Raw genomic sequence first — 25,507 nt, 5'->3', positions numbered from 1 at the left:
GGCCTCCTCACTTGCACGTTTGTGAACATGTGTGTGATGCAGGGGTAGAGGTTGAACTACCTCATGGACAGTAGGCTTCCTGACAGCTATGGGCCACCTGTTGTCCACAGACCATCACTTTATATTCACTTTACAAGAAACACAGAAGAGCCTGTGAACCTTATTTTCCTCCCAAAGACTTGCCACTTCCCACTCAATGGACATCACATTCTTTTCAGCCACACCAGATTGTCTTACCTACTCTTCCATCACTGACACCTAACATCAATAGAATGAAAAGGTTTCCCTCTTCAGATGCAGGATTAGATTAACTGAAGATAAAGCCCAAGCTCTTATGCCAAACAAAAGCTGAGGTCCAGGTATCAAGTTCTGAACCACCTTCTGGATGCAGTGTCTTTAAACACAAAAAGTTGTCTGGATTCATAACCCATGTCTCATGCACATTTATTACTAGCTGAAGGACACTCCAAGGTATATATAAATCCCATAAGCGTACTGCCTCAAAACCCAGTGTGGCAGAGAATTCGGACACAGCTCCATTTCATCATAGCAGTTGGGATCCAGCAATACACAGTTGAAAGAGGTTGTTTTTCAATGATTAGCATGTCTGGCATGTAATCAAAGACACTTAGCTGACGCCAAATGCCAGCGATCAAGACAACAAAACCACACATCTTGGATGGAAAAAAATCTTTACTACTGCTTCATGCCAAAAGGTAATTTAGATCTGCTTCTCACTGTTCTTGTATTATTTTGATCACTTTTGATTTACAGCAAACTGAGTAAACCCTGTAAATACCCTCTTCTCCTTATTCTGGTACTCCACCTATCAGCAAGATATTATGGGCAAAAATACTCCATATATAAAAATAACGCAATGGCTAAACAAGTGAAATAACAAATATTAATTTCTTAACAACACTGAGACCCAATCTTTGAAAAATTGTTTTGAAGAATGACTTATCCTCACTGCTTTAAAAGGAAAAAAATCCCTTGCTGGGTTCTTGGATCTGAAAGATGTTTTAATGGAAATTATTCAAAACAATTTCAGTAATTACTTTGGAAACTCATCTTTAGTACTGTCCTCAAAAATGCCAATCTTACAGCTGGTCTTTTCAGCTTCAAATATTCTGAACCCTTTTTAAACTTTATACTTTGAAAGCACTTCATTTACTAATTAAAAGCACTTAGAATTCTTTCTTTGGAAAAAATAAAAAATTAATAGCACATCAACATTATGTACAACTTCTGTGGACAAGAAGTAAAGAATTCCTTAGCTACTTGAGGCGATCAACAAATGTTGGGAGGAATTTGGCAATATACTAGGATATATAACATACTGACTTAACAGCAATGTTCACAAGTAACATCTCAGATTCCATGATCAACTGTGTCTCTGCTGACTTCAACATACTGCTCTGGTTTACAATGACCAATTAACAGTTTCTTCATTTTAGCTTACTGGTTTTAGGAACTGATTATACAGCTGTAATCCACCGGGGACTGCTTGACACCAAACACTATGCTGGGCCCACAGACCCTGACTGTGATGTATTGAAAACTCTAAAATAAGCAAAGGTCTCCTGAAAAGGCATTGTCATTAACACAGCACTGTGAAATCTTCACTTCTAGTGTCAAAAAGTCGATACATCTAACACTACATTTTAAGAACACAAATATTTGCTATGAGTCAGTGTTCATGAGTGACAGATCAAACTTACACTCAAACTCCACTACATAATCACATTACTTCCTTTGTCCCAAGAAGAGGTAAATCAGAGATCACGTTCTTTTTTCCCCTCTCTGTGCTCATAAAAACCATTTGCTTCCTCAAAGCAAAAAGAGAGGATGAAGATGGTATTAAGTTATGCCGTTAAACTTGCAGGGGTTAACTTAGAGGAAAAATTAAGATGACAAAGCTGCTTAAAGAGACAACCATGAGAGAGAGATAGGACGGATGATTATTCCCTACCTTCAAGCACATGTCAGAAATAAGTTCTGAAACAACACCAATATAATTTTAGAACTATTTAAAAGACTTTGTTTAAAGTTAAGTAAACAGGTTAAGAAGTGTTTCTTTGCATAGGACACTTCCTGTTGTCTAAAACCTAAGACATATCTTACCTTTCCCTGAGCTTTGCCCTAGTTACAGTTTCCCTAACTAAGCTTCCAATTACACTGCAAAACAGAACTATTGGTCAGATACCTGGGCTTGACCATGATCCTTGGCCCAACCAGAGACTGAATTGATCCCAAAATTTAATTTACAGCAAACTAAGAACTGATGCAAGTTGTGTTGGCTGGGTCAGTTCTCCACCACAGTCCCCCTGGCTAGAGGTCACCACAGCACTGAATTTCACTGTCCTTACCTCTCTCTCACCCAAAAGCTCTCTGTGTTATGGACAGGCTAAGAAGAGATGTCACAAAACCAACAATGCCAGCCTTGTGTCACATCATGTTGATTGAGGTTTTCCAATCTTACCTATTCTGTAAGGGCAGTTTTTTATCTCTATGCACCAACTAAGCACCACCAAAGTAAGAATCAAACCTTGTCTTTAAAAATGTTTTAATGGAAACTATACTGTATGCCGTGGAAACTATTGCTATAATGTAAGTTTGTGAGCAGAAAGAGAACAGAATAAAAACGACAACACAAGATTGAAAATTAAGATAGGTATTTTATCTTAGATTAACACCTCTTGCCTCTTGTGCAGGAGTGTTGTAGACAGTACACAAACTGAGCTGAGGTTGTAGAAAGGATCAAGGTGGCAGGCAGTAGTTAATATTGCAGTTTTGGGTACATGCTCCACACTGAGGTGAAACCACAGAAGACAATACTGTAGGCCCTTAAAAGTTATGTCACTGAAACCACAAGTTAATAAAAAATTTGGTGTTTGAGGGCTGTAACAGATGGCAACATCTTTAAAGCTGGCAAGTGTTGCTCTCCTGACAAGGCTAACTTCATTGTTTAGAGCACCGCTAAGCTATTCATCTAGGTAGCTACACACACAGTTATTTAATACTACAGTTTTAGAAGTTGTTTCATGTTACAGCTTATAATACCCCACTGTGGACTGCAAAATTATATAGCGTGTACTAAGGTAGAAAACAAATAGTTAATTAAGCAAAAAATGGGCCTTTATTGCCAGTATTTTTCATTTTGCTTAACCAATTTTTCCTCCGTCTTTTTATTAAAAACCAAAAAGACTAAAGCTTAGTTTATTGAAGACCGTATAAAGTTTTCTTCTCCTAAAGAGTCTTGCAAGGAAGGTTTTACAAGGTAGGAAATCTTTGGCAGTTCTGACATTTCTGACTCTACCTGAACAACCACAGTAAAACACTGACTGATACTGTGAACCAGGAAGATTATGCTTCTATGGTAAATATTAATTTGTATATGCTATTAAAAGAAGAAAGTGACTTAACACATCAAAAGGTTAGTTTTTCCACCTCTCTTTGTACTCCCTCTAACTATCAACCCACTCCTCCTGCCAGCAGGCAGTACAAATTAAATCCCATTGAAATCTCTGCTTTTCATAGGCTAATAGACTGTTACCATTCTAGATACTGGTTTCAAGCTATTCAGCTCTTGCCTGGAAAATTCATCTACACTGCCTCCTGCCAGAAGTGGGGGGATGACGCTAAGCAATGTGACAGATAGACAATACAGCATCAGTCAATACCAATTATTGCAACAGTTCTCCAAATTTCTCAATTTCTAAAACTGTGCAAAAATTTCCATATTCTCTTTTTAACCCAAACACTCTTTATTCAAATACCAACCCAATATTACAAAATGGACCGCATCACAAACTGGCTTAATATGCTTCTGAAATGCTGATATTAAAAAACAGTGGAGAACAACAGAAATGCAAAATTTTACTTACTTGAGGAATTTCAAATTATAGTCAAATAAATAATAACAAAGTACAATGAGCTGTGTACCTGAAATTCAATATTTACAAAGCTAGCGGACCTGTGGAAACAGAAGATCAGAAGCCCCTAACATCGAGATGCTTTGAGGATAAAACCAAAGTGAAGATTAATTTCTTTTCCCTCTTCACAGGGATATAGCATATTTGTCTTCTCTGCATTCTAGAGCTTAGCATAGTTTTGGGGCTGTACAAGTAATTCTTTTTTTCTCTTCTCTTAACAGGAGTTCAGAATTCCTTATTTGCTCTGTATTATTAAGTCAGATAACAACCAGGGTAATGATGCTCCACCCTTTGACCATCAAAGGAAGAAAGAGCAATTCACTTAGCTGGGAAAACAGAAAGGATAGCCAACTGGAATTAAATGCAGCCAATCAGGCCTAATTAAGGCAGATGAGACCAAAGTGGAGTATGCTCTTTTACCATCAAGTTTAGATGAACAGCTATACAAGAACCAAATAAGGCCTACTCCTGTGACATTTGTCAACTAGCACTTCATCTAATACTCTTCAATATGCTACGGATAAAGAAGAGAAGGACTGCTTTAAGGCACCAGAGCCTTAACTTTTTAATTCCCTTTAAGTAAATAACTATTAAAGCACGTTTATGGAAGAGAAAAAGGCGCTTTAATCACCTAAATTCTATTGCAAAGTTATGCTTTATTTTTACTTAGTTATGCCAACACATCACAGCCAAAATTAAGAGCTCCACTGTACCAGGTAAGATGGTCCTTCCTGAAAAGTTTACAATTCAAATAAGCAAGATGGAGAAAGCATGAGATAAAGATAACTCGTACTTGATAAGTTGAAAATGAAGCATCACTCCAAGATCATGGGGAAAGAAATTCATTTAACTAAAAACTGAAACTAGATTTCTTGACTAACAGGAGAGCTATCCCTTCTTTGTGAGAGCTGTTTCTGTTACATTTCAGATTTATTAGCCACATCAGGAGGCAAGAGTTCCTGGAAAACTGACATTAAAATGGGATATAAGTGAAAATCCTCTAAATTCTTGCAGAATCATACCAAGGCAGTAATTCTCTGAAGACAGAACTCAAAGCTTATATTAACTATTGGCTGTCTACCACTGTTTGAGACTCAAATGAACATGTAAGATAAGTGAAGCTCAGAAACGAGTAATTTATCCCAGGATACATCTAGAGCTTCTTTAACAAAAGTACAGGCAAGTGCACAAGATCATAGAACCATAGAATCATTAAGGTTGAAAAAGACCTCTAGGACCATCAAGTCCAACCATCAACCCAACACTACCATGTCTCCTAAACCATGCCCTGAAGTGCCACATCTACACATCTTTTAAATACCTCCAGGGATGGTGACTCTACCACCTCTCTGGGCAGCCTGTTCCAAGAAGATCACCTTTCTCTAAGAGCCTGAGCATCCAACAAGCACTGCAATAAAGTTTGGCTGCATCCTCTACTATAAGATTATAAAAACTACATTACAGGGCTTATTCACTGCATAAGAGTTTTTCAGCATGCCTGACCCCCTGCACCCCGTTTCAGCAGAACATGTATCCTGTGCTGAAGTAGTCTAGGCACAATTCAAAGAAATGGATCAAAAAGAAAACAGCTCTTAAAGAACTGAGCGCTGCTACTATTTTCGAATTTTATGATAATCACTTTCAGCAGTCACTCATGTTCTCTGCTCCCTTGGCTCACTGAAATGACCTTAAAATGAAAACCAAGGCATACTATAAAAATGTTCTTTTCTCCAATGGTCAGAATATTCAACCTAACAGATACATAAAGTTAGTCAGCTTCACATGATACAACTAATTTTTCCTCTCAAGTTATTGCTGGCAATTGCACTGCCCCAAACAACGAGGAGTGCAGAACATTATTTTATACAAAGTGATAATTAATTGTCATATCACTTTAAAATATCATTTCTTAACTAATAGTAACTGAAAGATTGATTTTTTCATAGCTTCCTAAAATGTAATCAAGAATGATCACCTTTCCCCTAATACTTGAATGTCTATAATCAACTCCAAGAGGTTTTGGCAAGCTCTTTTTCTTTTGTTTTGCCATCTGAGAGATACACTTGGACATTTAGAGGCATAATCATTCGACCACATCAGAAAGTCCACAGTAAAAAGTGTCTGTATAATCATAGTCATGTTGGAAGATATGAAAGAAAACAATATCAATACTCATGTTGCCTTTATTTACAGTTCATCTCCAGAGCCCTTTCAAACCAACACATTGCTTTCTTGCAGGATTATAATATCATGCAAGATATAATATATAATATTATAATGTAATAAGGCAACAGCTGATAACATATGAAGTGATAGTGAACTTTTGCTTAATACAAATGCCAGAATGAATAAAGAAGAAATGATGGGCAAGTTGGTGGAAAAACCTGTAAGGCAAGTCAATTTTTTAATTAAAAAATTTGCGTACCAGAGAATGTTAGTTAATGAGCCGAAAGTCCCCTGAGACCACTTTTACACATTCTGCACTATTTTGATGCCCGTTAAAGAAAACTGAACTGTTCTCACTCAAACCTGGTTGAAGACACATTCTTTTTTCAACATCACAGCAAAACTTGAAATCTGAAAGTATTTTATTTATTGGGTTACTTTACTCAGTTTTAGACACCCAGAGTTATCAAACTAGAAGTAGACAAAATGATCACAAGTCAAAATAATAAAATCTCAACAATACCTTTAACTTCTTCATAAATATCATCTAATGGTTCACTGCTCACTTGTCCAACATCATCATATTCCTCTTCCTCCTCCTCAGGAATAGTATTAGATTCCATATCTATGTAACAGCAGTTTGAAAAGTTAACATTTCATAGAAAAGAATGCCTAAGCTGAAATCTATGCAAGATGAAAACACAATTCATATTCTATGAGCTGGTGGTCAAAGAAGTACATTCTGCTTATTTTCTTACAGTGTTCGTATGGAAGAGTTTTCAAGCTCAATAGTGTTCTTGGAAAAAAGGAGAAAAGTCATGTAAAAGCTGCAATATGATTAAGAACTAGGACTTGCTATTCAAAACTTGAACAAGTGGGAACACTAGATACATAAATGTGACAGGCATGTTAATGGACAGAACTACCATCACTAAGCAGTACAGGCAATAAAGGCTACTGCTTTACTGGCTGGCTTACCTTGAATTACAAATTTGACTTGCTGTACCCATTCTTCTGCTTCTTTGGGAGTGGCAGCTGTGAACTATTAAATGTTTATTAATAACTAATAGCAGTAATGACAAAAACACAACTACAATTTCATTAGCAATAAAAAAGAGGGACTGTAGCATTCTCATCACTTCCTCAAGAAACCATTAGTAATTCTTTTCATGTCTTCTGGTACTTTTCTTGCAAGGATGCTTCTTATAATGTACAGCTAATTTTGACAAATTTACGTAATTGAAGGAGAGGATGATGGATTTGAAACTCTGATCAGCAGCTGGCAGCTGTGCAGAAAAAAGCTGCTTCTCTTCATCAATGTCAAAGCCAGAACTGATGAACAAAATTTGCCCTTGACAATTAGAAGACACCCATGAATTTCTTTAGACTGCTGGGTACAGTTTTCTTAAAAATGTTCTTGTCAGACTCCAACACACTACCTGACAGCTTAATTAACTGGCTTTCAGCTGCAATCTCAGATATTTAAAACTTATTAAACTTACATTCCATATTGATGTCTAGCTGATAGATCTCTGAATTGCACAGCTGATATGTGCCTTTATGTAGATCTTCCTTGCAAAGCCATGACCAATACAATATGTATTTAACACTGATACATATTTTAACTTTTTTTTTACTATAATTCATCCAAGAAATCATGCAGACATACTATACAATAGATATTAAAATGCTAACATTGAAATGACCAATAGATAAAGATGACAGATATCCTTGCTCTTGTCCAAAAAGATAATATTTGAACACATACATACATATTTTTAATCAGATTTTTTCCTAATATGTGAATATCCGATATAAGCAAGCGAGGGGTCCTTTTTTCATTAATATGTCATTGAAAGTTGTTTTACTGAAATGTTAATTCAGTAACTGGAATGGTAACGGCTTTATCAATTTAATTTCAAGTCAACATAAAAAAGTCCAACCTGATAAATGCGCTTATCAGGAGCAGAGATTTCAAAACAGCAATCTTTCTTTGCATCCTTCCGAAGGCTATTATTCATTCTGATGGTGTAGCCCTCTAAGGCAAATTCACCTTTCTGTTGTTTGTCTGTTGGAGATAAAAAACAAAGTTAGAGCTTCATTTACAACAGTAAACGTAAGTGGCTCAGCAGGTTATCGTTTATTCAGATTTTGTTCTCTATTTCATGAATTTTACAAAAGAACAGAGAGGTTTTTAGCAAAATGATTAGGTGATGCTTCTGGAAATAAAGCTTTAAAATAAAGACAGACGTACACAAAAGTACATTTTTCTGTAGGATGCCTAAGGAATTCCACAGGGGGATGTTTGCAGATGGTGGTCTTATTTAGTAAGAAGTGCATGTTATGACACTTGTATCCAGGGAAAGCCAAGAAACTGGAACTTGCAAGACATGCTTCCTATAAATCAATGTCTCTTTCAGGTTCAGTAAACCAATGGGAAAACCTGTCTAGCTCAGAACTTGCTGAACTCCCTCCTAAACTAACCACTTCACTCAAAAAAATAAACTTCCAACTCCTTTTTAAGCAATTGGAAAAGCTTCTCTTCACATTTTCCCACCCACTCCCAGATGTGCCTCCTCTCCACATGGCAGAAACATAGAATGAATTTTGTTATAAATTCAGGCGTGTGTTCCAAAAGCACTTCTCTCAACACAGCAAATGTTTAATTAGCTAATAAAAGTACTGAGCCCTACCACAGTTTATTATGTAGAGCCATGTGGTTGTTTTAAAGACAATTCAACTTTTCTAAGGTTCTGGTTTATAAAAGTATCACTTGGAACAGGCCTGACTTCAAATATACTGCATGTTGGGCAAGCAGCACCTGTGTGCTCCTTCTGAGCTCTTCAGACCAAATTCTACATCTGATTTTATGTGCTCTGGCATGTTTTGAACTAAAAAAGTAAAAGTAAATCAGTTTTGCAATTTCTGCATATCACAGTGCAGCATTCAAGTGAAGACAGGCATCATCAGTCACATTTTGCTCAGGCAAACAAAGACCAAAGTGCAGTTGCAAATGAAAGAAAAAGCCATTAAGTGTGGGTTTTTCCACAGTAAAGAAAAGCATTAATTAGCAATAAGCATCAAGCACAACAGCAAAACTACTTTAAGTATTGCTGAATAGAACTTAGGTGCAAATCGAGCATCCATTGCTTATATTTGTCAACAAAAGGAGGAAACTTCTACAACAGAAAAAAACAAGGAAAACTACAATATTCAACATCATTTTTCAGCTTTCTGGAAATTTAGTAGGAAAGCAAATCTTTTCTCCACTCCTGAGAGGGCAAAAACTGGCTAACGCAGCAACATGAACATCAATGGACGTAAGGGCAGTCACCATACAAATACTCTTCTAGTAATTTTACATGTACATAGACACAAATTCTTTGTCCTTCCACCTTTTTATGAACTCTCACCCAGGGCAAGTAAATACCAAAGAACAGTTATATGAGAAAATCCAGGGCACTGTTCTATTTTCTCTTCTAGTCCCTTCCCCCACAGTACGTTTTATTATGTCTTGATTAAGTACTAATGATACAGTACTGATATTTTATATTTGCTCAATCCTCCACCCCTGTATCAAACAGCACACAGATGCAAAATTCATGGAATTACACCAAGGCAGATATTAGAAATAATAACTTGCAATAGGTTAACTAGGTCCCCTTTTAATGAAATGCATTTCTGCCTAGAAATTTTATTGTTCCCTCACTTGTGACCTCAGGGAGAAGATAAAGTGAAACACACTAATTTCTCACTCTCCCATCCTGGAGGTTTATCAAAACACAAGATGACAGGAGCATGCAGACAGAATAAACAAACACCAGGTTCAAAAGGTAAAAACATTTTGCCAAGATAAAAGTGAAGCAAGTATACAAATTTAATCCCTTGGATTATTTTCTGAGTCTGCTTCTTTGTGACATGGATGATCCCTTTTATGGTAATAGAGTTTTACAGAGATAATCACAGTTGATCTCTGTACTGGTACTCGTTCTTTCAAAGAGCATTACAGTTAAAACAGAAATATACTGTACTTTGCACTGGAAGGGGAATGCAGTGAATGGTATCCATAATGCATGTGATTGTTTTATTGTTTATACTGTCTTTGTCTTATCTCTCTGAACATGCTGTTCCAGTGCTAATCAAAATTACCTGTATGTACCACCAAAAATAAATATATATCCTTTGCTATTAAATTGTTTCACTATCCTTTATAGCAACAGACTACTCATAGCATTGCACCTTTTCCGTCTAATTGTCTGTGCAATAAAGGACCTCTGATTAAAGCCCAGTGTAGCATTATACATATACTTAAAACGTTGACCATGAGGAAATTTTAGGACAATGAGATACTTCACAGTCCTGACCCAGAACCCATTTATGTTGAGAGAAAGACTCTCAGTATGCATTCACGATCCCTGTGGCAGCAAGCTGGAGACAAGACCTAGTAGGTCCTGAGAAATGGCTTCACAGATACAGAACGGCAGGACACAGGTTAGCTATAGCTCAGCTGCATGCTCTGATGGTGACAAGCAGTGGAGGTCTACAAATCCAAGTTGCTCTTGCAGAATACACCTTTCCAGGTAGGAGTGGAGACCAACCCCAACACCTGATCACCATGGAACAAACCATAACCCATGGCAGCTGTTTGGTCAGGCACAGTGATCAGGTGCAGGCTTGAAGGCAGGGCCATCTTGTGATCAACAGACTCAACAATCACCTCGACTTCATTTATCAGCAAAGGCTTGCAGCTAAACAGGTGTCCAGACAGACTTGGGCTTTCAGTTTAAAGCTGCTGTGTGAAGTTAGTGCCACAGTTCTCCAGTTCACTTCTGTGAACTTTCACATACCGAGTTATATTGTTTATATCAGAAATATTTTCTGGAGACTGTGCTTTAGGGAGATTTAAATAGGTTTTGATGTTTAAAAATTTTGAAAACTTAAAGATTTTACTTAGAGACTTAAAATTAAATAGAGTTGGGGTTTATGGTGAGAGCCTTAAAGGTAGCTTCCGTATTGCTCTTACATTACAGAGATTTCACTTCAATTTTGAAACCCCAAATCAGAACCAGAGTTTTGCCTAGGCAGGAATGCAACAGCATATTTAGGAGGAACTAGGGAGACACACACGGATGGAACACACTTCTCTGAAGAACAATAACATTCTTGCTGCCTCTTATTTTCTCAAGATAGGGCTTTGCAATTCAACAACAGGAAACCTGTAAGTTGTCCCAGAACAACATAGAACAGAATTGCAAAGGTATAATACTACCAGTCTCGTAAAAACAAAAAGGATCGTGAACTTCAAGCATAAGTTGTTCTACCATTAGGTCAAATCTAATTTCAGAATAAGTTGTTGTTTATTCTAATCTCCTCTTCCCTTCTCCCCATATCAGGCACACAACAGAAAAATAAATCTGGGTCTGTGTAGATCATTTTGCATCATTAATTTAGAATTGTAAAAAGCTTGTACAACAGAGTGGGGAGAGTCAGGCACTAAGTATTAAAAAAATTCAAAACTAGTATATAGATATTTGAGAGAAACACATATGGGGGGCTATATTTAAAATAGAGAAAATACAGATCTGAATGAAATTTGAGAGCCACTTTAAACATTTTTCTTACATATAAACTTCATTCATCCTAAAAATAGTGAAATGTTGTTAACAACGGAAACAGGGCCAATATTATATTGGGAAAAATAGTCTCAAGGGAAGCAGAGAAAAAGGGCTTTGAAGTAACCTTGCATAACTGAGTCCATGGGAACTTTTAAAACAAAGAAGGGTAAACCTTCAACAGGGTCTTGAAATGATTGCGTTGTAAATTTGAGGCCTAAGGCGATGTGCCCATATTATTAGCACATGTAAAAAGAATTAGTGCATTCTGAGGAACAGAGAGGACGAAATAGTAGAAAGGAAAGAAGTTACAGAGAAAGGCATAAGGAACAAAGGCAAACAGAAAGATTTCAGAGTGTGATAAAGTATTTATAGGTACTATTAGAACATATAATTTAACTCTCTTCATCTTGAAATTAGGAGCCTGTAAGATCTTATGGTTTACATGGTTTTGTGTTAAATGTAGTTTCACATACTTTTCCATATGCAGGATGTCTGCTTTCTAAAAATAGTGTCAGTATGTCCAAAATGGTAATTCCTTTTCCAGCTTTTGGAACAGCCCTTTCCAAACGCATGCATAAGAGTTCTTTCCTTTCAGATAGCAGATCTGAAATGTAAATTTTTCTTCCTTTCCTTTAATCTAGTCCTCTGAGAAATCTAAATTTTAAAAAATGAAGGAATGGTGGCAGTGATTGAAATACACTATTTAGGGCAACAGTTTGTTTATATTCAGTTTGCTTACACTCAATAGTTGCTTTTTAAACAACACACTATTAATGGCAAGTGTGCCTCTGGAGGTCTGAATTTAACATTGTCTTAGCAGAAGAGATTCGGTATTCATTAGATAGATGCCTTTGATTGCCATCACCTTGCTACAACAAAGTCCTATTGAACATTCACAATTCCCGCATATTTCAGTTATGGATTCTGTCAAAAGTATAGTCTAAACTAAACAAGGATTTTTGCCTTTCCTACGTGGCTGTTCAGACAGGGAGCACTAAGTAAAGGAGGTCTGTAGCTAAAAAGTAAAATGATAGCTCAACAGCTTTCCACTGGGTTTTTATATCTTTCCTCACTCCTTGAAGGAGAAATGTGCAAGCTTAGCATGTGGCAGAAATTCAGTAGCCTGGTTAGGTGAGTTACTAGGACAGATTTGCAAATGCAACTAGGCTTCCTTCTCCTTTAATATTGTTCAGTCACAAAGTTCTTCAAAAAAACAAAACACAAAATAAAACAAAAACCCTCTTTTGCACAAAGAGAAGTAGTGTATCCATTGGGCTGGCCATCATTATCCTACTGTTCAGATAAATCCAAAATTTTCATATCCATGTTAAAAAGATAAAAAAGAATGAAAATAAAAATAAGTAAACTCAGACTTTTCTAAAAGCCTCTGAATTATCCCCCCCTTCTACATCATATTGCTGGCAGGCAGGCAGATACCATTTTCAAGTTATAAAAATGAAAATAAATTTTTAGTGCCCATTAACAGGGGAAAAAATTACCAGGAAGTTATCAATTACTGTCTTCCTAAACATTTAGCTGATGTCTCCAGTTTGCTGAGACAGAAGGGCATATAACATTGTGGCCTAGTGAGGAAGGAGTAATGAAGCCATTAATTCATTCATTTATAAAGCAACAAATTAATTTTCCTTCATCACATGTTCTCTGAGGTCTGAAAGGGTAGCCATACCACCTAGGTGCCTGAGTACACAGGAACTGCCAGAGATCATACAGCAAAACAATATGCAAACAGGGTACCCAACTCAGGATGCAACTGCATGGAAACAAAGCAAAGAGACAGACTGTAAAAAGTTTATGGAAGGAAAGACTATGAAAAGGAGGACCAGGCAAGCTTCTGGAAATCCAGACCAGCTCTCACATTTGAACACGCTTCTGTGCAATGTTGTGGGCCACATACAGGCAACAGATATTGCAGCACAAGCACAAATATATATGCACTTCCTGCAATACCTATTTCTGACATGTAATTAGGTCAAACCTTTAAGCCTTGTTCCTCCATCTGCTCCACATATCGTTGATCAGGGGGAAAAAAATGTAGGTGATTCACTTAGACCTGTCTATATTGCAGGGATAAATAACATTGCTTCAGTATCCCATGCTGCACCAAATGTAGGAGAAAAATAGAGGAGGAAACAGGGAAACAAAACGTTCATTAGCCTGCAGGCATCACAACTGTTAAAAGGATGCTTGTAATCTCTTAGATGAACACACATACACAAACACACAGTCATTTACTGTATTTTCACAGGCTTTAGCTTGTACTATATTCTCCCAGACTAGGCCTCATATTTTTCATCATTCAGGTCTGAGTAAATGATTCCGAAACTATGAGTTTGTGAGCTTTATACACTTCCATACTCCTTGCTTTCCTAATGTAGAAAGAAGAAAGAAGAATTAAAAGTGTTTTGGAAAAAACAAATCTCCACAACCTAATAAAAAGGCATCCTATAGCCTCACATTTAGCAACCAGTTACCTTGACAGTTATATTTAAGCATGAAAATCAAACTTTGGCCAACAAAATACACACCGCACCAGACACAAAATATCCTTCACAGATTATTCGCCTTCGTGTCCGGTTTTAAAAACATACAGAACGCAAAACAAGCCAAACAGGACCTAGAAACCCCCGCTGCCTCTCTGCATTATGTCCCACAACACACAGGCACTAGTACTCCATCACCCATTAAAAGTGACACAGGCAGCAGGACTGAGCATATAAAGGAATCCCCCTCTCCCTTGCCTCTCTTCAAACCAGGTTCACATCAATGAGGGGGAATTTTCCTGTCATGTGATGTGTGAATCAGTCCTGGAACCCATCAGAAACCAGGGCCCAGCTGATACAAAACATCTGCAGACACTGTACAGGCAAGGGAAGACTGGCATCGTTCAGACAGACGCCATCCCAACTATTCAGGAGGTGGCACCAATTTGCGTGAAGCCACCCAAATGCACACTTCACCACTGTACTACAGTTCACAAGAACATGCCTTCATTTTCTATATGGGCCAAGTTATCTGGTACAGCATTAAGGGCCACAGCAAAAGAAGGGGGCCCCCAATACAATAGCGTACTACAGCAGGTCCTGCTGCTGGCCATAATAGTGGGAATGAAAGCAGTTTCAGGTTCTTCCAGCGACTGAATGTCAGATCTCCTCGGGACTGTCTCATTGCACACCTCATCCATGGTGACAATCTACAGCTAAACAGCATGACAAACAGCAGGACGTAAGTTCACAACCATCAGGATGAGAGCTCAGTTTCAACAGCAAACTAGTTTGCCATGGAACTAGAGCAATCACTGGTATCCAGTTTCCACACAGTGATGGCAATTTGCTCCTGAACTGAAACCAGTACCTTTACATACTATGGCATCAGAAGGCTGAAGATAATACCTCTGACCAGCCTAGAAAAAAGCTTTCTTCCTCCAAGGCAAGTACTGGAGTGACTGTTGGTCATCCCAAATCTGCAAGACAAAACAATTCTACTATGCTGCGCTACTTTTTCTAGTAGCACCTAACAGCACCAGTCACATGGAGGTAGGGCAGAAATTCATGCACCTGATCAATTTGCTTCCCCCACAAGGTACTGTTTAGAGACCAGCCATGGCTATACAATTCCCAAAAGACGTCCCATGGACTATGTGCCTCTCCCACATCATTAGGTTACAGTTAGGAGGATCTCTCCAATCAACCTGCAGCCTACAAAAGCTGTAAAAGTATAAGCCAAAGCATCTGTCTACAGACCCATAAAGGAAAGACATATCACAGTGTATCACAGTTAGTTCCTAACATGACACCAACCTGCCAAGCACTGGGGAACATGCTTCCGCGTCCCTTAACTTTCAACATAGGTATTAGAAATGACAACGTAGCCTTGACAGTCAGGTTGTTGCAAAAGATAAGGAAAAAAAAAAAAGAAAAAGGTGGAAAAAGGTAGGTGGGCAGTTTTCCTGCCTTAACTCAAAGACCATATGCTAGAAAGCATAAATAATCATTAGAAAAGACATAAGGAAGAAAAAAACCCAAGTTTTTTAAAAAACTAGCACATGAAGAAGCAAAGATTTTAAATCCCAGAACAATCTTAAAGAACTAGCAATATATCTGACAAAAAAAAATATGCCATTTTTAAGTACTAGATAATGTAGAACTATATACAAACAGCACAAGGTAATTTTCCAGAGAAACAAATAAATCATTACTGACAAATCAGTGTTATGCCACACCTCCTCAAAATTTTTGAAGATTGTGTATGCTTCTGTAAACCCCAAGAAGAGAATACAGAAGAAAAGGGAACATTTAGCAGATATATTTTGGAAAAAGAAAATATGATGGGAAATTGTAGCTAGATGAAAACTGGACTTACAATTAGACCCTTATTTATTTTCTTTTTAAAGAGAGGATGAGTTTAAATGAGTCAGCATATTGAGGAATGAAATTTACTCAAATATATTTCTGTATCGTTTGTTTTACCCTTAAACATCAAATGTACTTGGCACACAATTTAAAAGATGTTTTCACTGTCAGTTTTAAAAATTTCAAAGTGATATCCCAAATTTTATGCCAAATTCTTTCTAAACTGGCCATTAAAAGATAAAAGCACCTTCAGAAGCTAGCTTTAGTCTCCATGACTGGCTTTTAGTCAAATTCATTACTCCATTTCTAGCTTTTTCAGAATGTAAACTATTCAGAAACATGAAACTCCGCCATGTAGTTTTTAGGCTAACATTTTCCTGGATAGAACCATCTTCAAAAAACCCTGAAGCTGTAATTGCTAGAGGGTGTTTTGCAATGAAAATCCTATTTGGACAGAGAGAATATTTTCTATCCAGTAAATTAATTGAGTACCAGCATGCTATCAAACCTAATAGCCAGCTGTTATTGGCACACAAAGTAGCTTTACAAGTACCTTAATCTTTTTTCCTCAGTTTCCCTGCTTTAGAAAATGCGCACATCATTTACATGTCTGAAGAATACTTGCACATTTTTAAAATTCACAGCACTGTTTAAGAACCACCTATTCTTTTAAAAGTTTCATTTGCTTTCTTAAAATGACCTTAGATTCACAGTTTCCAACTCCACTAAAGCTTTTGTATTCTTCTGTGCATTAAAAGATCTTTTTTATAGTTTATCATAATTATTATAATTACCTTTGTCACTTCCGTAATAATAGAAGACTGTCTTACTGATAGCACACCAACGTTTCTGCCATTCAAAGCCAAGAAAGCTGTGATCTGCAATTAATATAATTTGTGTTATATACTTTATGTCATTACTGAACACAAATATGTTACTACTTTTCAAGGGTGAGGTAAGAGGGGGGAGGAGGAGACAGGGAAGGTGCTAAGGAAAGGAAACAAAATCTGGATATGAGGGAGAGAAATGTATGGCACTGAGAAGGAAATTAGAAATAAAAATCGGTGGTAAGAAAACAAATGGGAATTTGAAATCATATAAAGGAGAGAAGTCATGTGTAACATTAAATATAAGGAAATAATGAAGAACTTCCTAAATATTTCCTAGAGTTATTGCAGCATTAAGTGGGTATTAAAGTGACAATATAAGATTTATTCAATCAAGGTAAATATTGACTGAACCAAAGCTGAGATCAATATTTGCCCTCTTGAAGGAAAATAAATCTTGATGTTCACTGAAACATGAAGTCAACATATGGTACTTTCACATACGCTCCTAATGTTTTCTTCAAAAATATCTGAAAGTCTTTGAATAACGGCTGACAGTGGACTTTCACAGCATGATTTTTTTCAGTCAATAAAGAAATAGGATTTTCTTTTAATACTACAGGAGCAATTACGTGCTGTGCTTCTTTTGCATAATAATACTTCAACATTTCAGCTTCTATTCCATTTATCACTCCTGTAGAAAGTTATTTTTGTGTATAACATCAAATACTGACATAGACTTCCCAGATATAAAACATGCACTAGCTTTCACAAAGTTAATTATACTTACCTTTCCTGCGTTTTTCAAGGTATCCAGCCTTCAGAACAAACTGAAGATCTTGAGCTGCAATAGGAGGAAATTGATTCCCTGAAAGAAAAATAAGTTCTGTAAAACACCACTTTTCAAGAAAAATACTATACTAGCATTAATAATCTTATGGATTTTACACACTCAATATGCAAGAGCTACAGAAAAAAAAAATTCTAGTAACTACTATACCAGATTACTTTAAGTACAAAACCCCTCTAACTATAAATGTCAAAGCTGTTTCTGCTGTCTTCACCACTTTAGTAAGGGAAGATATAGCTGTCTAGTCTGCAAGCCTCAGAACAAAACAATATGTAATTAAACAAGCTACAGCAACTTAGAAAACATTACTTTGTGTTTTGAACATGGTCTGTAAAGCAAGTTGGATAATGAAAGCAGTAAGTTTCAAATGGGCAAACAAAACCAAGTATCACAATTCAACATAATTAAATCAGGAATGTGGTTTTCAATACCAGCTTCACAGAAAAACATCTCAAAACAAAACACAAGGTGAGGTCCTTGTGTTACACTGCCCACAAAAAAAGAAACCAGATGAATAGATAATAAAAGGTGATGCCTGCTGACATTGCCTAATTTTCAATATGACACAGAAGTACCACCTATAGGATCTATAAGGCGATACTGGATAGACCAAAGACATTGCACAGCAGTCTACAAAATTGTTGATCTACAGGTATTAATTTTAGATTCTGTAGAACATGGCTGCATCTGCAAAATGGTAAGTGTTCCATTGTATTTTTTCCTTTTTCTCAACTGCTAATTCATAGCTAGAAGCATGAGACCAACCAGTCAACCCTGCCTCAACTTAAAATAGAAATCTAGATGTTAAAAATTGCATCCTCCATCCTGCATCCTTCCCCTCCTAAAACAACAGAATTATTATTTAAATGGAACTCTGAGAATTAAGAACAGAAATATGCTAGATATGCCTAATTATTAACATGTATATAAAAGTCATACTGTTTACCGCAAGCAAAAAAGCAGAACAAAAGCTTTTCCTGTGCTGCTGGTTTTTTAAGTGCATGTTAGCATCACAGTGAAGTTCCTACTACTTATTATCATCAAATATTCATAAGAGTCACTGTAGGTAGGCGGCAAGTTTACAGGGCAGCAATCGTTCATCAAAATATATGTAATCTCATTAAGTTCTACCAATCTAAAAATACAAAAAAGGACTGATATCAGCAGACAACCCCTGTGCTTAAAAAAAAAAAAACCACACACAACCCAAACCAACACTTCAAGCTATGCAGGGTGGGTTAAAGATCAATTGGTTGACCTTGAACCAAGACCACTGTCTCTGGAAGGTGGTGCCAACTTCCTGGATTTTTAGGTTGCCCCTTAAAATAGTCTTTTTTTTTAAATCAGTGTCTACAAATAAGTTGGTTTACAGTGGCCTTATTTAAATACAGTTATGAGAGGAAAAATACAAGAAAAAGAGGTAGGAACTTGAAGAAAATGCTATTTTTAAAAAATACTTAAAATGAGAATGCATTCCTTAAATAATACAACTGGCCTTTTAGTTGACAAAAGATTTTGTTGGCTACCATAAGGTAGTAGATAAAATTTTACATACATTGATATTTCCACTGAGGTTTTTTTATTAATACTATTTTTAAAGATTAGGAGTACTCTAGCTATTATTTCCGTTTCAATTGAATTCTTACTACTGTGTTAAAAATACAAGAGATATTGGCTCCATGCACATGCATTTTAAAATGCTGCAGCTGTCCCCCCTCGCCTGATAAAATGCAATCACTGCACAACACAAAATGAGGATTTAACACAAAGACACTTGCTGACTGGTACATTGTAAGTTTAATAGTTACTTTAAAAGATGATCTAATGATGGTATTATGAGTGGGGGAGGTGAAGAGTTTTACAAATATACATAGTGTGCTGCTTTATATTGGTCATTGGGAGGCATCAGTGTGCAACACTTACAGCTTTACCTCATCCCATGGGGCTCATTTTAGAACAGCACATCCCCACAGATGTGGAAGACAAAACATAATTAAACAAAATTCAAAAATCAGAGTGAATTGGTTTAAGAATTTCAACAACTATTTGGATCTAATTTTATACATTATTGTTTGCATCAGTTTGGTTTTTTATGAGAAAGCTTGGCAAGTGATCATTTTGTGAACAGTCAAATCAAATGGGACACACACGTCCCAAACAAGCACATACTCTGGGGACTACTTAATGTTATCCTGCCTATAGGTAGAAGCTCAGCTGAACCAGCTACCTCAGAGCATCAAAATTCCACTCCCAGTTTCACTGCTTCCGCTGAGACAAGTTGGGATAAATTTGATGATGGCATTTTCTGAAACTACGTTTATTTTGCACAGGGCACTGAAAGCTCGTGAGGAAAAGAACCTGCATGAAAAAAAGGTAGTCTTCCACTGTTCTGGTGACACTGCAGAAAAGTCCTCCCACCCTGAACTTGTAGAGAAGCTAGTTTCTTATTCTGTTTCTCAAAGCAACTGAGGCAGCAACCCCACGGAACAAGCAGCAGCTGGGTCAGCTCCACTGCTTACTACTCACAATCTGTAAGTAGCTGAAGCAAAACCAGATCACATGCGTATTATCATCCTTCTGTCAGAGAAGCCTGGGAACCACAAAATATGATGGAACTGTAGTGAAAAGACAGGAGAAAGGGACCCAGTTGTAATATTCCAAGACACATACAGCTGTACATGGAAGAAAAAACATAAATCTGGCTAAATTTCTTCTTTCATTCCCCTGTACATCCAGAAGGAAGGGGATGGAAAATAAGTAATATGAAAAGTATAAAGGAAAGAGAAAGAACCACCTCCTCTCAGATTCTCATTTACCACAGGTTTTGTGCACATGTGGTGGGAAGAAAGTACAAATAAAGATACACTCTCACCCCTGTACTGGAACAAAACCAAGGAGGGGAAGAAAAGAGAGAATGACATCTTCCTTCCAGCTACTGCCCAGAGCCAGCACGGAAGAATCCTAAACTGTTACCTTTCTTCCACTTTTTCATTGCTTTGCTCTCTTGTCCACATCTCAAATGGGATTCAGACTGAACTGCAACCCCTAGATGTGGGACGTCCCAACAGAAAGCTTGGGATTTCCATAACAGGTTGGTTTTTGCAGTTGCTCTCAAAGTGTTGCTTCCCCATTCCTTTGAAACAGATCAGGCTTGGCACAAACCTACTGAAAAAAGTATCACTAAAGCAGCACTCTGTTACAGTAAAGCAACATTTGTTTACATCACACTAGCAGCTGAGATCAGAGACTCATTAGTTGACTACTGCACAGGACTGAATAAGACAGCTCCTTCTACAAAGGATCTATTTAACACAGAGAAAGACTGCCAAGAAAGAAGGCATTACTATTTTTTTAATAAAGAACTGTGAAGCAAATTAAACCACTCGCTCCAAATCACATACTCCTTTAGAGTTTAAAGCTCTGAATTCCTAAATATTATACTCCCCATCCACAGCCAAGGACAAAGAAAATTGTTCCCTTCCCTCATGGATGCAGGTGAAATGGCCTGAATTTCAGTTTCCTCTAATTTCACTGGAGATTGTCCAATATAAGAAATTAAATGTAGAGATGTAAGGAACTTGCATCCTTGGGCCGCAAGATAGCACCCACTGGTATTAACTTTCTTGGGTGCCTCAGTGTTTGTTGCTCAAGTACTTATGGTCAAACTGACTACCAGATCAGAGCAAAATTTCTCTCCCAAAATCAGAGCAGAGACCACCGTGTCTTCCTATCTACTTCCTACCCCTGTATGGTCTGTTTCCAGGTAAGTCTCAAGGGTTTAGAAATAAAGATGTTAAAAGGCCCATAGTCTTCCATGGCTTATCCTTTGGTACACTGTAGTTTCTGAAGCCAGTTTTAAATACCAAAGAGTAAAGTAAGTTAAGAAGTGCTCTGTGGCTTGCAGCTCTGTGAGTTTACAGGTGGAGAAAAGTACAATTGCTCCTCTGTACCCTTCCAAATCTAATTTCTGCTGTATCATTGCCCTGACAGTGGTGGGCAAGCACAGAGTTGAGGATACAAAAAAATCTTCTCCTTTCCACTCCCAAGTTTCTACCTCACAAATAATGTCTTGAAGCTTATTCTTTTGATGTGAAAATCAAGTCAATACTATCCAATATTTGGGGAGATTATTATCTTGCATTCCCAATATACAGTATAAAACGAGGGAGGTCCATCTGCTTAACGTTAAAGGTTTTCCTTCTTTTTTGACCACCCACTCACAGATGAATCTCTCAGAATTATTTCTCTTATCCTGGTGGGAATTACTTCAATGTACTCCAAACTAAAATCTGCAAGCTATGCTTCACATGCATATTCCCAGACTGGTGTGTACAAAGGCCATCAAAGACCAGATCAAAATATTTATGAGGCCTAAACCTTCAAGTTTTAGAGGAAAGTAAATTACACATATAATGCACCAGGCTCAGGCTCTTCCTCTTGGTTCTAGGCACTCTTGTGCCAAGTGAGCAGCTGGCAGTTATTATAATGCTATTGCTGCCAGGCTAAAAATTCCTCCAGTGAAAAGAAAGTGAAATGCTCTCAGTCAAGCATAAAGCCCGCTTTTCTACCAGTCATGCTTTGACTTCAAAAAAACATGAACATTATTAACTTAGGTGTATTAATGTAGAAGTTCCACTGCACAAATCCCAGAAATCCAATACATCTTGTGACTTCAGAAAGACCTCAAACTACAGATCATGGGATGGCTACAACTTTGTGCAACTTGGTAATCATACAGTCAAAAGCCTGAATGATGCAATTTTACACCCTACTGCAATAGTGCATTTGGACCATTACTTAAAAACAGTTTAATCAGTGTCACTTCACAGGATAAAGCATGAAATTCAATCATTATGCATGGCATTTTGGTTTTTTGGAGGACCCAAAGCTGTTAAAAATTTCATTCTGTACACAAAAAAAAATAAAACAAAACCAGGTTGTATTATTCTGCACCATATACCAACAGGAATATTTTTTATTTCTTCAATGTGGGCTAAGGGATACATAAAGCAAGAAATAATTAGAGGTCAATGCATTCTAAAGAGGTGCTTAGCATGCTTATGGGAAGTTAAACAGGCGAAGTGGAGATAAGTGTAATTCAGTAACAGCTAAGTGGTTGATTACAGTTTGCTTCCTAGTAGAGGACCATAGGTTTAGCTACTATAATGGTAAAGACTTCTTACTCAAATAATAATTAACTCTTCTTCAGTCTTTGTAAAAGAAAACTGCCAGGACAAAATACGTTAATTTGATTATACGGAGAAAACAGTGATGGCTATTTCTCTACTTTCCTTTAACACAAAAAAACCAAAAGTCACTATTATTGAAAATTATTTTTTCAGCTTGCTTTTTACTACACTGAAGATCCATTTATACAGAAGGAGAAACTGAAACCCATTCCTGTTTGTAGTATCATTAGTAAAAACTCTGCCACCACCTAGAAAACAGAAAGGAAAAATGAAAGTGTATCTTGTAATCTAGTATAAAACCGGATGTTTCTCTAAAAACAGAGTTGCTACTCTAAGTATTAAAACAGTGTCCTTTAAAGTGCAGAAAATAGAGGGTTTGTCCTCAATCTCAGGGCTTTTATGACATCTCTCAGACTACAATTCTAAATTGGCAAAGATTTTCTGAAAATATTTGTGTTAAAGTTGAGCAAAGAAGGTATAATGTTTCCAGCAACAGAAAAAATATTCTGATCTTCTTTTCTTCCCTCCCATCCCCCTTCTCACACACTTCTTCCAAAATTCTTCATATCCCTTCATTTCATTTTGATCTGGAAATACAGCATTTACCTATTTCTAACAGCTACTACAGAGGGATTCAATTATCTTTGAATCTGTACATAGCAATACACTGCGGTCACATCTGTTGCACAAGCACTGTGAATCTAGGCTAAAGAGGAGGTGTTTTACTTTCATGTGCATACTTTGTCCCTACTTTTTTTTAATTAAAGAGACAATTAAGGTATACTGAATTTTAAAAGCTCACATTTCCTAGAGTTTTCTGATTAAAGAAAAGTTATCAGTAGGAAGATCACATAAAATCTCATTAGCTTCATTGGCTGCCTTGAACACTCTCCACAAACACCACTTCAGTACTTTGCAAATGTAGTAGCCTAATAGCTCTGAATTAGTTTAACATGCAAGAATCAAAAGATAAATGTTAAAGAAAACGCATTTTATTCAGGGTAATAAATAAAATGAAAATGTGTAGCTTTTGAAACATTGGTTCAAGTTAGCATTTTGGTCTCTTCAAAGTGCTTGTTCCAAAGACTGCCTAGTCTATGGAGTTCTGCTCTGAAGCCATCCCCAGCATTCACCATTGTGTTCTCTAATAGTTTACAATAATTTTCACAGAATAACTTGCCTTGATACATTCCTTTAAGAAGAGCCAGCAGTGTATTTTATTAAAGAATACTTAAAGCAGTGTCATCTGTTTCTCGTTTTAATTTTTTCTAATTTGGGATATAATGTTTGGGTTACAAAACACTTATACCGCACCCTCAGAGGCCTAAACACTGAGTATTTCTTCCTGACTCCTCCCTTGGAAGGACAGCAGTATGAGCATTTCTCCTCCCTTCCCTTCCTGTAAGCTCAGGAGAAGGCAGTGGGCCAGGCAGCCTAAAAACCACTGTGACATATTCTTTACAGAAATATTTAGTTCTTTTAAGCAGTTAGCATGCTTGAAATCTGTCTCTTTTTTGTCATTTCCATTTAGCCCCTAGTTAAATGTTTATTTAGATATTTTAAATTTTAAAAAATCTTACATCTATGTCTTCCCAATCCTCAACTGTTTTCTGACCAAAGTTTCTTTAGTAGTTGCAACCTATTTCATTTGACAAAGACTTTTTCTTTTTTTAAAATAAATTACAGAAGTCAGCCAGTCAGACTCCATTCACCAGGACCCACAGCCTAATGGAATTATCCTGGATCACACTCTCCTCATCTGAACTTAACTTTGAATTCATAAACCAATATTGTCCTGGACTCTTTTGCTGGCTTTCAAATTGGTTCTAAAATGCCACTGTTACATTTTGCATAGCACCTTAATGTACAGAGGTATTTGTGGCTTTCAACCCCTTGGATCCAGATTCGACTTTCACATCGATAACTATTAAAGTTTCGCAAATGACACCCACAGCACATGACGAAAAAAAGGCAAAGTAATGTTTTCTGCTGTGAGCAGGCTTTATCCCCAGGAATAAAGGGGCCACTGCACACTTCACAGGAGCAGCCTTCCCACTTCTGCTGCTTCTCAAAGATTCTGAGGCAAGACGACAAAAAGGAGATACAGCAGTAAAGAAAAGGTCTCTTGTACAAGGTCTACCACTCATACCACTGTAATACAAGGCATAGAAATGTAAAAGTTTTGCTTAAATTCCTCCAAGGATCATTAAAGTTTAATCGTTCATTCCAGCACAAGAGAGAAAGGTTTCATTCACCCAAAGGCTCACACTACAGCTAACAGAAAAGTGTATCTGTTGTAGAGATTAATACAAATTTTGCCTATGCAACAAGAAGTTCAGCTTCCTACTTTGATAGGAGAAATAAAATATGCAGGGAAACACAGAGATAAAAACAATGCCTCTGCACTGCAGAGAGAATCAAGTCAAAATAGACCATCATGGATCAATTAGAGGTACTGGAAATTCTCATTAAATTATGTCGGCAAGCTGAAATTTCCCAACATCATCTCACAGACAAGCACACACATCCAATTTTTATTAGAAACCTTAAGTAAA

At 37.0% G+C, this 25,507-nt stretch overlaps 1 protein-coding gene across 2 annotated transcripts in view; it reads right to left on the bottom strand.

Annotated features, from left to right (window-relative positions):
• The window catches only part of SKAP2 (src kinase associated phosphoprotein 2), a 119,787-nt gene that overhangs the window by 33,229 nt on the left and 61,051 nt on the right, over positions 1 to 25,507 (bottom strand). For both annotated transcript variants that reach the window (XM_064444379.1, XM_064444380.1), the window contains 5 exons: positions 17,704 to 17,781; positions 16,881 to 16,964; positions 8,045 to 8,169; positions 7,080 to 7,143; positions 6,625 to 6,726 (listed from right to left, as the gene is read on the bottom strand). In XM_064444379.1, coding sequence (XP_064300449.1) covers positions 6,625 to 6,726; positions 7,080 to 7,143; positions 8,045 to 8,169; positions 16,881 to 16,964; positions 17,704 to 17,781 — 453 coding nt within the window. The remainder of the gene's footprint in view (positions 1 to 6,624; positions 6,727 to 7,079; positions 7,144 to 8,044; positions 8,170 to 16,880; positions 16,965 to 17,703; positions 17,782 to 25,507) is intronic.

The sequence above is a fragment of the Phalacrocorax carbo genome, chromosome 2 (genome assembly GCF_963921805.1).
Source record: "Phalacrocorax carbo chromosome 2, bPhaCar2.1, whole genome shotgun sequence".
NCBI classification, from domain to species: domain Eukaryota; kingdom Metazoa; phylum Chordata; class Aves; order Suliformes; family Phalacrocoracidae; genus Phalacrocorax; species Phalacrocorax carbo.
This window is presented reverse-complemented; position numbering and strand designations above follow the sequence as displayed.